At 48.1% G+C, this 15,326-nt stretch overlaps 1 protein-coding gene across 1 annotated transcript in view; it reads right to left on the bottom strand.

Annotated features, from left to right (window-relative positions):
- nav2a (neuron navigator 2a) overlaps window positions 1-2,250 on the bottom strand; it is a 57,237-nt gene extending 54,987 nt beyond the window's left edge. The window contains 1 exon segment of the mRNA XM_067249488.1: window positions 2,053-2,250. Coding sequence (XP_067105589.1) covers window positions 2,053-2,250 — 198 coding nt within the window.
- Window positions 2,251-15,326: the final 13,076 nt, after the last annotated feature.

A 15,326-nucleotide genomic window follows, 5' to 3' on the forward strand; every position in this document is an offset into this window, starting at 1 on the left:
GAGTGGGAGAGTGGGAGAGTGGGAGAGAGAGGGAGAGGATGGAGAGAGGGAGAGAGAGAGAGTGGGAGAGGAGAGGGAGTGAGAGTGGGAGAGAGGGAGAGTGGGAGAGAGAGAGTGGGAGAGAGAGGGAGAGTGGGAGAGAGAGAGAGTGGGAGAGAGAGAGTGGGAGAGAGTGGGAGAGAGTGGGAGAGAGGGAGAGTGGGAGAAAGAGAGAGGGGAGAGCCTCTAGAGACTTAAGGCCGATATATGCTTCTGCGTTTTTCGAAAAACGGACACATGGGAACGCCCTTGTCTCCGTGGAACGCCCTCTACGAGCTCTCTGTCAGCCCTCGGAGAGCTCGACGTGCACCTCCTGAATTTTCTAACTATCCGTCGTAATTTCGGGAGAGCGACGGAGAGCTACGAGACCCCCTTGGCTGTGATTGGTCAGTATTAAGAACCGCTTGCGTCAGGGGCGGGGTTGCCGTGATAATCAGGACGAACAGAATCCTTTGACCGCCATTGCTGTAAGTTTTTACAATTCATATTTCAGCTAAACAGTACATGTAAATCAGCATCTGAATTAAAATGTGACGAGAAATGGGCAGTGTAGTTGCTAAAAATGTGCATATTTTATTGATGAAACGGCTCATTTGTAAATTTGCTCAGACTTCTCGATAACCTAGGTAAATAAACACTCGACGACGACTTACAAAAAACCGTTGCGCCACCTACTCTTCTGGCGGTGAATTCTTTTCAGCACCCAGAGCCTACGGAGAACCATAAACGCAGTCTATCCGTCCGTATCCGTGCGTATCCGTGCGCCTGCCCATCTGTAAACGGAGACGCAGAAGCATATTTCGGCCTTTATTGGTCCCTGCGAAGCCAATGAGAGCCAGACACTCCCTCACATAGGAAAGGAAAAAGTACTACTGCTAATTATAATGTATTGTAAAAAGTATACACTCTCAAAATCTTTCTCTCTCTCTCTCCCTCTCTCCTCCCCTCCCTCCTCTCCCCCTCTCTCAGGGCCCTCCTCTCTCTCCCTCCATTACTGTGACCCTGACCCTCACCCTAACCTGCACCCTCACTGTGTTTTAGACCAGCAGGGAGGGAGGGAGGGTGACTGACTAAGAGAAACTGGTGTCAGAGAGAAATGTAATTAGTTACTTAATGAAGGACACCAAGCAGCAGAACCAGAACACACTAACCGACCAGGTCTGGTACACACTCACACACACACACACACACACACTCACTCACTCACTCACTCACTCACTCACACACACACACACACACCACACACACACACACACACACACCAGCATGGCTAGGCTGCTCCAGTCCTGCTGTCACTGAGACTTAAGTCATGTTTCAGGGAGGACAGGTTGCCAAGCATGCACTTGTTTTAGACACACACACCCTTCCCTCCTCACAGCCTTACATGGCATTAGAGCGATGGCTTTGTACTAGCAGCATAGCAGAAGGGTTGCTAAGCAGAGCCAGTCATTCAAAAACAAAACAAAACAGCCACCCTGCTGGTCCGCTAACATGCTAACAAGCTAGCCTGCTAACTTGTTACCCGCTAGCCTGCTACTTGCTAACCAGCTAGCCTGCTAAGCAATCTGAACCTGGAAAACACAGCAAGACATGCACACACAATAACACTCCGCACACACGCTTTAACATTCTACACACACACACACACACACACACTCTCACACACACACCTTACCATTCTATACACACACAGCACACACACACATAACTTGATATTCTACACACACACACACACACACACAGCTAACATCTCCAGCGTGAGTGAGACAGGACAGGACAGAGGAGAGTGAGACAGGACAGGACAGGGGAGAGGAGAGTGAGACAGGACAGGGAGAGGAGAGTGAGACATGACAGGGGAGAGGAGAGTGAGACAGGACAGGGGAGAGGAGAGTGAGACATGACAGGACAGGGGAGAGGAGAGTGAGACAGGACAGGACAGGGGAGAGACAGACAGGACAGGGGAGAGGATAGAGAAAGGACAGGACGGGGGAGAGGCAGGTGTGTCAGTCTGACCTGAGAGTCGCCTGCTCCATCGCTGGTCTTGGGGGGGGGAGGTGTGAGTCTGAGGGGGGCCTTGGGGGGGGGAGGTGTGAGTCTGAGGGGGGCCTTGGGGGGCCAGGGGGCTGTCTGGGGGATTGGGAGGGCGCTGTGTACAGGCTTGGGTTTAGGTAGTCCTGACTTCATCTTAGAGGACACCAGAATGGCAGGCATCTTCCTCCGACAGTGAACGAGTTACGATGAAGTATCACACACACACACCTATTCACACACACCTATTCACACACACCTATTCACACACACACACACACACACGATTTTCAGTCTTGTCAAACAGGCGACCACACACGTGGTCTGACTCATCCTCCCCTAGGATGAGTCAGAAGGTGTTTCCAGTCCTACGCTGCTGTGAGATGGAGCTGATCCAGCCAGCAGCAGTGTCAGCCTGCTCCGGAACACTGCTGAGCACCCCCAGCAGACGCAGTCCTCACAGGATTATCATCCCCAGTAGAACATCAGAGTTCCAACTCAGAGCTGAGAGGGATCGAGGAGTTTCCCTCAGTCAAACCTGGCCAAGGCTGGGTGATGTTCGGATGCGTTTCCTTCCGGACTGTTCCGTGTGGCGGTGTCACAGAGCTCCAGTAGCGACAAGCTGATCTCTACAGCTTCACCCCCCTCTGGGAGAGGAGAGGGGATCGCTCAGTCGAAGAAACGAGCAGAAGGAGAACGAGGAAGGAAGAAGAAAAGCACACAGCGACCGCTCTGCTCTGAAGACTCTGCTACACTGACTGCCTCTGTAGCTCTCTCTCTCTCTCCCTCTCTCTAACCCTAACCCTATCTGCCTCTGTGTATCTCTCCCTCTCTGCTACACTGACTGTTCTGCCTCTCTTCTTCTCAATCTCACTCAGTCAGTTAAGCTCACTATTCTCTCTCTCGCTCCACCATTCTGTCAATCCCTCTCTCCCTCCTTCCAGTCTAGTCAGAGGAAGTGAGGCACTGAAAAGTCAGCAGTGTGTTCTTCAACATGTATGTGTATTCACAAATATAGACACAGCTTTATCATATTCATACCACACTGCCCCTCTATGAATGACCTGTCTAGCTATCTCTTAGGAGAGAGGGGAGAAGAGGAAGGAGGGAGGAGAGAGGGGAGGGATGGGAGGAGAGGGGGGAGGAGTGGGAGGAGTGGGAGGAGAGGGGGGAGGAGTGGGAGGAGAGGGGGGTGGAGTGGGAGGAGAGGGGGGAGGAGTGGGAGGAGAGAGGGGGGAGGAGTGGGAGGAGGGAGGGGTGGAGTGGGAGGAGAGAGGGGAGGAGTGGGAGGAGAGAGGGGAGGAGTGGGAGGAGAGGGGGGAGGAGTGGGAGGAGAGGGGGGTGGAGAGGGGGGAGGAGTGGGAGGAGAGAGGGGGGAGGAGAGAGGGGTGGAGTGGGAGGAGAGAGGGGAGGAGTGGGAGGAGAGAGGGGAGGAGTGAGGGGAGGAGTGGGAGGAGAGGGGGGAGGAGAGAGTAGAGGGGGGAGGAGAGAGGGGAGGAATGGGAGGAGAGGGGGGAGGAGAGAGGAGAGGAGAGAGGGGAGGAGTGGGAGGAGAGGGGGGAGGAGAGAGGAGAGGGGGGAGGAGAGAGGGGAGGAGTGGGAGGAGAGAGGGGAGGAGTGGGAGGAGAGGGGGGAGGAGAGGGGGGAGGAGTGGGAGGAGAGGGGGGAGGACTGGGAGGAGAGAGGGGAGGAGTGGGAGGAGAGGGGGGAGGAGAGAGGGGAGGAGTGGGAGGACAGGGGGGAGGAGAGAGGAGAGGGGGGAGGAGAGAGGGGAGGAGTGGGAGGAGAGGGGGGAGGACTGGGAGGAGAGAGGGGAGGAGGGTCACGGTTATAAGCCTCCGTCCTTAGACCCACCGGGAGATTAAGATTACTCTGATGCAGATTATGTGCTGAGGTTTGACGTAAAGGAATCAGATTAGCGTCGTCTAAACTCATTAGACACAGCCGTCTGGTAACGAGATGAGAGACACACACACTAAAACACCCACACACTAAAACACCCACACACTAAAACACACACGCATCAAATCCGAGTACTTCTGGAGCAGAGAACTCACTGGCCCCAACTCTCCCTCCTTCTTTCTCCCCCTCCCTCCCCCTTCCCCCACTCTCACACACTCCCAGTCCCCCCATATGTTACTGTAATGGTAAACAAATCCTGTTAACATAATCCTAAATCATGGAAATGTGTTGACAAATATATCTCATTATCTGATTAGAAAGAAAAGATATTTGTGAAGCACTCTGTGTTGATATGTTGTAATGTGTAGAGCGTGTGTACAGTGTGTGTGTGTGTGTGTGTATGGTGTGTATGTATGGTGTGTGTGTATGGTTTGGGTGTGAGGTGAGGGAAGGGGAGGAGATGGAGGGGAGGGGTGAGGGGGTGAAACTAGGAGAAAAAAGGAGTCAGATGGCTGAGCTGTTAGGGAACCGGGCTGTTAATCAGAAGGTTGCCGGTTTGATTCTCGGCCGTGCAAAATGACGTTGTGTCCTTGGGCAAGGCACTTCACCCTACCTGCCGCGGGGGGAATGTCCCTGTACTTACTGTAAGTTGCTCTGGATAAGAGCGTCTGCTAAATGACTAAATGTAAATGTAAAGAGAGACAGTGAGACAGTGTGTGTGACAGTGTGACAATTAAGGCCGAATTATAGACGGATTGCTGAAAACAATTCACCGCCAGAAGAGTAGGTGGCGCAACGTTTTTTTGTAAGTTGTCGTCGAGTGTTTATTTACCTAGGTTATCGAGAAGTCAGAGCAAATGTACAAATTAGCCGTTTCATCAATAAAATACGCACATTTTCAGCAACTACACTGCCCATTTCTCATCACATTTTAATGTAGATGCTGATTTACATGTACTGTTAAGCTGAAATATGAATAGTAAAAACTTACAGCAATGTCGGTCAAAGGATTCTGTTCGTCCTGTTTATCACGGCAACCCCGCCCCCGCCCCCTGACGAGGGGGGGGGGGTGAGAGATAGAGAGGGGTGGGATGAGAGAGAGAGAGAGAGAGAGAGAGAGAGAGAGAGAGAGAGAGGGAGGATGACAGAGAGAGAGACTCTAGTGGAGACAGGTATATTTGAGATGTTCTGCTTGTTGTTTCTATGGGACACAAGCCCTCCTGGGAAAACACAGCTTTTAATAAGACAAATACACACACAGTCTCTCTCTGACACACACACAGTCTCTCTCTCTCACACACACAGTCTCTCTCTCTCTCTCTCTCTCTCTCTCACACACATACAGAAACACACTGCTGTGTTGAGCATAAGCTGTAACTATAGACCATGGACACATCCAGGAAAGTTCTTTGAAAGTTTGTCTGGGATTCTGCTGTAGTACAAACGTCCTCATTAAAGCTGATGTCTGCGTGTGTGAGTGTGTGTGTGTGTGTGTCTGCGTGTGTGAGTGTGTGTGTGTGTCTGCGTGTGTGAGTTTGTGTGTGTGTCTGCGTGTGTGAGTGTGTGTGTGTGTCTGCGTGTGTGAGTGTGTGTGTGTGTCTGCGTGTGTGAGTGTGTGTGTGTGTCTGCGTGTGTGAGTGTGTGTCTGCGTGTGTGTGAGTGTGTGTGTGTGTGTGTCTGCGTGTGTGAGTGTGTGTGTGTGTCTGCGTGTGTGAGTGTGTGTGTCTGCGTGTGTGAGTGTGTGTGTGTGTGTGTCTGCGTGTGTGAGTGTGTGTGTGTGTGTGTCTGCGTGTGTGTGAGTGTGTCTGCGTGTGTGAGTGTGTGTGTGTGCTGGGAGGGAAGACCCCCTGCAGGTCTGACCTAGAGCTGTCAGAAGACTGTCAAAGTCTCTCAACATCACAGCCCTGGTCACAATCACCATCACACAGAGAGAGACAGAGAGAGAGACAGACAGAGAGAGACAGAGAGAGACAGGCAGAGAGATACAGAGAGAGAGACACAGAGAGAAACAGAGAGAGAGAGACAGACAGAGAGACACAGAGAGAGACAGGCAGAGAGATACAGAGAGAGAGACACAGAGAGAAACAGAGAGAGAGAGACAGACAGAGAGACACAGAGAGAGACAGAGAGAGAGAGACTTTGACTTTAAGATACCTTTATTGGGCAGTTACAACTGCCAGCTCACCAAGCAGTTTCACCACACCAGCCATTTGTTATTCAAAACAAAACCATTACACAATTTCACTATTTTACTTTCTAATCAAACTAAGCAAAAAATAAATAAAAAATCCTATTCACAACTTCAGCTCTAAACCACCCTCCCCCCTCCCCCCTGCACCCCCCACACATCAACAAACTCCTCCATCTTTCCCACCAGCTTACAATACAAGCTCAATTCGCAACCTTGGCGTGACCAGCCCCAGCAACACTGCTGAGACAGAGAGAGAGAGACAGAGAGAGAGAGATAGAGAGAGGTTAAGAAACAAACTGGGTTACAGTATAAGTATCTTACCTGTTCCATGAAGGTTAGTGTTGTCATGGAGATGGATGGGCAGAGCAGAGGGAGAAACAAAATGTATCCTAGAGGACAACATTCCCCTTAACATTATTAGCTTCACTAATGGTCCCATTAGTACCCCTTTACTACTACTATAGTTATTATAGTTATTATATTATATTATGAGTATTATATTATATAGTATTATATTGTGATAGTATATAGTGAAAAAGTGCACACAGAAAGTACAGCAAAAAATCTAGGATCAAGATTCTCACACATACACACACACACACAACATCTAGGCAGAACTACCACACACACACACACACACACACACACACACACACACACACACACACACACACACACAGGCAGAATGGAGGCTCTGTTATTCTACCAACTTCCTGCCTCCTGCCTGTGATGTGGTTTCGACGCTGGCAGCCCCCCCACCACCACCACCACCACACACACTCCCCCTAACAGAGCCATGCCCCCACCCAGTGAGTTCAAAGATGATTTTGTTCAGGGTCTAGGAGAGAGGAGGAGGAAGAGGAGGAGGGCTGGACCAGGAGGAGGGCTGGACCAGGAGGAGGGCTAGACCAGGAGGAGGGCTGAACCAGGAGGAGGGCACAGGGAGTTGGACTGTAGATTGTCCTCTCATGTTTGTTAGGTGAGTCACCGACTGATAAGGAAGCATCTACCAGTCATGTCTTTAACTGGTAAAAGAACATTAGTATTTTTTCAAAAGTTAGGACATTTGAGACCTGACTTACTTGGGAAAGGTTGAATGAACAATAAATGGAAAAAATAACTTATTTTTAATCAAAACGACCTCAATATACACAGTGGAATGTTCCGGTTGACTATTTGTCAGAGTTTCCGACCCAGAAATCTGGTGGACAAACATTAGACACCACAATGTAGGCCTGTTCGATTCCCATGTTACATGGACAAGCAGTCAAGCCAAAAACTACATTTTTCCCTCTGAATTATCAAGTCAGTTCATCTTTGAAAGGTTAACAACTGGACTGTACATGGTCCCTCCAGAGCAGATCATATAGAGAGGCTAAAAGTAAGCAGATATCAGGGTCATATTCCCCTTTGCCTATGGAGTAGGCTAGGCTAGGCTACACACACACACCCCTCCACTACCCCTGGTACTGCTGAGATCTGGGTTTACAGGTGCAGAGGTCTGGAGGAGGGTGGGGAGAGAGAGAATATTGGGAGAGAGGGAAAGAAGGGAGTGTGTGTGTGTATGTGTTTGAGTGAGTGTGTGAAAGAGAGAAAGAGAGAGAGAGAGAGAGAGAGAGAGAGAGAGAGAGAGAGAGAGAGGGAGGGAGAGAGAGAGAGAAAGAGCAAAAGAGAGAGAGAGCGCGAGAGCTAGAGCGAGAGCGAGAGAATAGGATGTGAGTGAACTCTGTCACCTCCGGTTAAAAGTCCCCTTGTGACTTAGGCTACTCTAAGGGCCAATCAGACGCCAAACAGATAAGCACTAAGGCTCCAGTCACACGACTGAAAGATCAATATCTTCTCCATGGACAGACACTGGTGTTACTGTCTATGTGTGTTTGTGTGTCTGTGTCTGTACAGTATTTTCCTACATTTACATTTAGTCATTTTTTTAGCAGCAGACGCTCTTATCCAGAGCGTGCCTGCGTGTATACAGTATGTGTGTGTATGGACGTGAGCCTTGCTTGGCTCGTTCTCCAGAGTTGAGACTGACAGGCTGCAGTTCTGCTGAGGTGATTCCCAGCAGGACCAGATCAACAGAAGGGAATTTAGCCAACGCTAAGCTGCCACTACTACCTTCTGCTTTTCATTCACCACCTCCCTCACCCTCACCCCCACCACCTCCCTCACCCTCACCCCCATCACCCCCCTCAACCTCACCCCCACCACCTCCCTCACCAACCCCCCTTCTGAAGGAGCTGCGGTTGATTCACTAGGCTGCAAACATGGCACCAAGCTGAAAAAGACGCCACAGGATGTTCATAAAGACGAGGAGGAGGTCTCTAGTATACAAGAGGAAGAGAGATGTCTGTGATGATTTGGTTTTTACACGATCCTTGTTTCCTCCTGGAAATCTGGTTTCCTCATAAATATTCCTCACATGTAGCTAATCTTGACAGTCAGCCTGGTGTTCAGGCAGTCAGCCTGGTGTTCAGTCAAGTCAAGTCAGTTTATTTATAGAGCACATTTAAAAACAGCCAATGCCGACCAAAGTGCTGTACAAAATCATCAAATAGGGCAAAACAACAGTAAGTAGGAACAGCAGACAAACAACACAATTACAGTAAGCACGAGTGACCTTAAACTGACTCGAAAGCCAAAGAATAAAAATATGTTTTAAGACGAGACTTAAATGTCCCGGTGATGGGGGATGACCTGAGGCTAGGGGCTACAGCTGAAAAGGCACGATTACCTTATGTTTTCAACCGACTCTGTGGAATGGCTAAAAGGAACTGGTTTGATGATCTAAGGGGCCTGGAAGTGTGATACAGCATAAGAAGATCTGAAATGTACAATGGAGACAATTCATGTAAAGCTTTAAAAACAAGTAACAACACCTTAAAATCTATTCTATATTTGACTGGCAACCAGTGAAGAGAGGCCAGTGAAGAGAGGCCAATGACGAGAGGCCAGTGAAGAGAGGCCAGTGAAGAGAGGCCAGTGAAGAGAGGCCAGTATTGGGGAGATATGGTCCCTCTTCCTGGTACCAGTCAACATTCTAGCAGCCAAATTCTGGACAAGCTGCAGGCGTGATAATGATGATTGACAAATGCCATAATACAGAGAATTACAATAATCAATTCGAGACGATATAAGTGCGTGAATACCAATTTCCAAGTCCTTGAAAGAGAGAAAGGATTTTAGTTTTGTAATAGTCCTTAAATGAAAGAAACTACCTTTGACAACAGAATTAATTTGTTTGTCAAATTATTGTGATAAAAGATAACACCAACATTTCTGGCATGGGAGTGCACATTGGTGTCCAAGGGGCCCATTTTTTTTAGATAAATCATCAATTGATCTGGGGGTTCGAAATAGTGTCACTTCCGTCTTACTCTCATTTAGTTGGAGAAAGTTTTTATCCATCCAGCACTTGATCTATTTAAGGCAATCAAAAAGGGTGTCAGAGAGTTGGTATCACCTGGTTTTAACAGTAAGTATAACTGTGCATCATCAGCATAACAGTGATATGGTATATTATGTTTACGGAGAATGGAGCCCAGAGGGAGCATATACAGAGAAAATAGAATTGGACCCAGGATTGAACCTTGAGGTACTCCACATGTAATCGCTGCCAAAGAGGAGGAAATATTTCCAATATTAACAGAAAAGGTTCGATCTTTCAAATAAGAGTGGAACCACTGTAGAGCCACACCCTGGATACCAACCCATTGCTGGAGACGATCCAGGAGGATAGCATGATCACAGTATCAAAAGCAGCACTGAGGTCAAGTAATATTAAAACAGCACAATTCCCAGAATCACCGAACAACAACAAATCATTCAGTACCTTAAACAGTGCTGTTTCTGTGCTATGGTGTGCTCTGAAACCTGACTGAAAGTTGCGACAACTTTACCGCATACAAAAACAAAGTGAATCATTTTCTTTTAACCGTCGGGCTGTCTCAGACCCCCCACATTGTGAAGGTTAAAAGAAAATTATTTTTATTTGTTTTTGTATTGGGTAAACAAAACGGTGGTTCGTTATGAACCTTTGGGTCATGTGACCCGAAGGCAGCACAAGGGTTAAACTGGAAGGAACATTTCCATTAATAAGAGAGCTATTGATTATAGACAGAAGACTTGGACCAACAGTATCTAACACCTCTTTCAAAAGGTGTGAGGGAACTATGTCTGTAGGGGAGAAAGTAGCCTTCATATGTGACACTATGTCCATCAATGTAGAGAGGGACACAGCCTCAAAGCAAGGGAGAGAAGCAGGGCAAGGGACTCAATCAGAAGGGTCATGATCGGTAAGTGAGATATGAGATCTAATAATGTCAACCTTGTTGATAAAGAAACTCAATAATTTTTCCGTAACATCAGGGAGGACAACAACATGGTTTAATGCAGTGTTTATTGCACTAAACAAGGTTTTGGGGCTATTTGCATTTTTAGCAATAATATCAGAAAAATGCTTTTCTTTAGAGGCTTTAACCCTTGTGTTATCTTCGGGTCATTCTGACCCATCAGTCATTGTGACCCACCGTTGTATTGCGACAAATTTACCTCATACAAAAACAAAGTGAAGCATTTTCTTTTAACTGTCGGGCTGTCTCAGACCCCCCACATTGGAATGGTTAAAAGAAAATTATTTTTATTTGTTTTTGTATTGGGTAGAATTGGGTAAACACAACGATGGTTCGTTATGAACCTTTGGGTCATGTGACCCGAAGGCAGCACGAGGGTTAACAAAACGTTGATAGGATCCTAGGCAATCTCTCAATATCTCATGGGACACTTGCAACTTATCTATTTTCCATTTCCTCTCAGCTTTCCTACACTCTTGTCTAAGGGCACGAGTCTCACTGTTAAGCCAAGGAGAAGCTTTGACTTTAGGTCGCTTAAGTTTGAGTAGGGCAACAGTATCAAGAATACCTGTAACTATGGTGTTAAACAGAGTAACTAGTTCTTCTGTACCCAGAGAGGAGGTTGTCCCTGTAAGGCTGGTAAATGGAGAAGCTGTAAAGGCATCAGAAAATTGCCCAACATTTAAGACAGGAAAACCAAAAGATAGAACAAGGTCGAGAGTACCTGATGGACAACAAACATGAATATTAAAATCTCCAATGATTAAAAGGTTATCAAAGTCAGGCACAATCAATGATAAGAAATCAGAGAACTCATGGATGAAGTCCATGGATGAACACCATGCAGTCATCCTGGCGTTCAGGATGAGCGCCAGGGGAGGAGGAACTGAGGAACACAACTTCCTGTTACTCCAAGGAACACTACTTCCTGTTAGACCGTGAAACCCTACTTCCTGTTACACCGAGGAACACCCAGGAGGAGGAACACAGGCCTTTTCCTGCTGAAGTCCAGAGACTCCAAGACCCAGTGAACACAGGACCTTGACACTGTTTCTGTACCAGTGAACCACTCTTCACTCCCCCCACCAAGCCAGCCCTCATGACTCCAACCCTAATTAATCTACCAGTAACAGACTTTTATAAAAAATGTAATTAAGAAACGCAGAGCGTCCCTGATAAAACCTGTGAGCTGTATCAAATCAAGCATCCTCGTCGACGCGGCTACCCTCGCAGCTGGTTGTCATGGTAATAGGTAGAGTGATTATCTGAAAGACTCTAATGAAATCACCACAGCTCCCTCCATCACTCCCTGAAGGACGCCGGCTCCACATCATGCTGAAATGAATTAATCAGCGAGGAGTCAGGCACGTTTGGCTGGTATTCAAGATGGCACCTCTTCCTGCTTTCTCTGTTAACAGGAAGTGACATCACCCGTGAGGGAGGTGGGGATACTTTCACGTGTGTTTCGGTTGGCGTAGGAGAGATGGCCTGGAACAACTCTGGATACTGACTCGATCAGGAGAACATCCCAGCTGTGCAACACACACACACATCTATATCTATATCTGTCCCTTCTCTCTTCTCTCCAGGATCAGAGCTGATTAAGTTATTATGGCTAGGGTTGACTAGTGTGTGTGTGTGTTTGTGTGGGTGTGGGCGTGTGTGGAAGGGGGGGCTGCTAGTCAGATGATTAGATATGGGCCACTAATGCTAAACAGCTATAGCTACAATAAAGGCAAATAAAACAGCAGAGATTAACCCTGTGCAAGTTTTTTACCCAGATATGCTAATGCTGGGTACACACAAAAATATATTTTTAATCTTTTCAGATTTTCAAAATGTGAGAGACCACAAACATGAGGACAATCCTAGGTAATGTCCTGATTATCTTTAGCAGTTTATTTTATCAGATGTTCCCTTGGTGTGAGGTGTGTTAAGAGTGACCGAACCTGCTCGGAAGAACGATGGAGCCGCACCGATATATTCAACATTCAACATGTTGAATATTTACGATCAGAAATCCTGATGTTTGGGGGAACCCAGAGGACAAACACCACACACTATAGGAGCAAAACGGTTAAATCTAGGATTTGTTTTGTCCTCATGTTTGTGCTCTCACAATGGCGTATTTACTGCAGCTGCATGTTGCAGATCGTGCCTTGAGGAGGGAACGCATCTTCCGTGACCATACCGATTTATTTGCAGAGAGTGAAGAGTACCTGTTGGGACGCTTTAGGCTACCAAGAGCAGTCCTCATGGATATTTGTAACAGTCACCTGTCTTCTATGTTTTGAAATATGTTTTTTTGCCTCAGATTTCAGATTACACGATTTCTTTTTCACTTCATGAGTTCTGCGCCCTTCTCCAGATACAGCGTTCACTGCATGAGTAATTGCATTCCATGCATCGGTTTTATTTACTGCTTTGTATCCACCGCTGACGCTAAATATGATGTGTCGTTTGTCGCTAATTTGTTGCAGCAGTACCTCCACTTCAGAATGACTCAAGTTTTTCTTTTTTTGGAGTCGAGGCCTCCACCGTCTTTACCTAGCCTGGGTGCCAGCCAAACTTAGCCCCGCCCACAAAAAATGTTGGTCGGGAAGTTGGGTCTGGGGTCGCTCGGTTGGGGAAAAACTATGTCCGAACAAAAGCTGTTCGGACCAATCAAATTGTCAGGGCGGGCTTTATACGATGATGGACAGATGATCAACAGTAACGTAATCAACCACCAAAGATCGCTTGGGTTGAATCTGTTTTCAACAAACAACATATACTACGTTGCTCTGATTGGTTGTAGGTCTATCCAATTGAGCGAAGAGGCATTTTTTTCTCGGGGTCGGTTGAAACATGCCCCATACTCACAGCCCAACGGAGCGGTATCAGACTCATATTCTGACTAGAATTATGAGTATGACAACGTCAGGCTAGTCTTTACCACGTCTTTTCGATGTTTCTCTGTGTGCACACGGCCAGAAGCGTTGTTAGACATAAAACTCTACTGGGGCACAGGGCAGGCCCATATTCATATCCCTTTTTTTTTCTTTCACGCTTGCTGCGCACAATGCACTACTAGGCTATAGAAATTCCCCTTGCTTACATCAATAATTAATGCGGGCATGCACATTTTTTTCGCATTAATTTGAGCGCAAATACTGTTTTTTTGAGCTTCGTGTAATGTTGTTTTTATGTTTTAGTCAAAATAAGATGATCGGTAGGCCTATCATTTAGAAACTATCTTTAGTTTTGTAATGTTTTCTCAGCCTACCTCTGCCAGGGCCACCGGGGCCGCCGGGGCCGCCGGGGCCGCCGGGGCCGCCGGGGCCGCCGGGGCCGCCGGGGCCGCCGGGGCCGTCGGGGCCGTCGGGGCCTCCGGGGCCGCCGGGGCCGTCGGGGCCGTCGGGGCCTCCGGGGCCGCCAGGGCCGCCAGGGCCGTCAGACTCACAACATTCAATGCTGAAGATCCACACACAGGAACACAGAAATACACATAGCCTACACATACACATACAGGACAAATCTCCCCCACTCTTACGCACACCCATGTTTACTGCTCTTGTCTGCTGTTTCCATGGTAACACAACACCGCCATCGAGGCAGGACCATAGCAGAAATATAAAACAAGAGGCTGTATTCTCATGTACCTCCCAACACCCCTCTGACGCTCTGCAGCACTGAAGCACCACACACACAAGCACACACATCCACCCACACACACACACACACAAGCACACACACATCCACCCACACACACACACACACACACACACAAGCACACACACATCCACCCACACACACAAGGGGAGAGGGAGGCTTTAACACATGCACCCACACCCACCCGAGACAGAGGGGGGGGGCTCTGTCTGGTGCCCCCCCTGATATAAACTGACCCACATATTACATCAGTACAGTAAGACTCAATAGAGGCTGCGAGGTAGAGAGAGAAAAAGAGAGAGAGGAGGGAGAGAGAGAAAGGACAGAGGAGAGGGAGAGAGAGGTAGAGAGGAGAGAGAGGAGGGAGAGAGAGAGGGAGAGGAGAGATGGGAGAAGGAAAGAGAGAGAGAAAGAGATAGTGGAGAGAGAGGAGAGAGAGAGAGAGAGAGAGAGAGAGAGAGAGAGAGAGAGAGAGAGAGAGAGAGAGAGAGAGAGAGAGAGAGAGGAGTGAGAGAGGGAGAGGGGTACAGTCTACTTAGTATCCAGTTCAACCTAATTTTTTAGGGCATTCAACAAATCAGTGTGAATGACAGGAAGAAGGACTGGCAGAGCTCGGAGCGCAGGGCACAAAGTCACCCTCACTGGGCTCAACCAGGACATGCAGCCAGAGAGAGGGAGAGGACAGGGAGGAGATTAGGATGAGAAGAGAGACGGGAAGGAATGAGGAGAGGAGAAGAGAGAAGGGTAGGAATGAGTAGAGGAGAAGAGAGAAGGGTAGGAATGAGGAGAGGAGAAGAGAGACGGGTAGGAATGAGGAGAGGAGAAGAGAGACGGGTAGGAATGAGGAGAGGAGAAGAGAGAAGGAAAGAGGGAATCCTAACCCTGACCCTGTCTAACCCTAACCCTAACCCAGTCTAACCCTAACCCTAACCCAGTCTAACCCTAACCCAGTCTAACCCTAACCCTAGTCTCATGCTGGGGATGAGAGCTGCCATGAAGCAGAACCACCAAAGAGCATGTGTCCTGTGTAACACTGTCAATAAATATCCTGTCATACTTAAATAAATATGACCTTCAGTCTCCTGACCCAGTCACAGCCCAGCCTGCCAGTTTGAGCCTGTCATCCAGTCCTAAACTCTGGAGACCAGCCAGTCAACCAGCCAGTC

Source organism: Osmerus mordax, chromosome 13 (assembly GCF_038355195.1).
Source record: "Osmerus mordax isolate fOsmMor3 chromosome 13, fOsmMor3.pri, whole genome shotgun sequence".
Classification (NCBI taxonomy): domain Eukaryota; kingdom Metazoa; phylum Chordata; class Actinopteri; order Osmeriformes; family Osmeridae; genus Osmerus; species Osmerus mordax.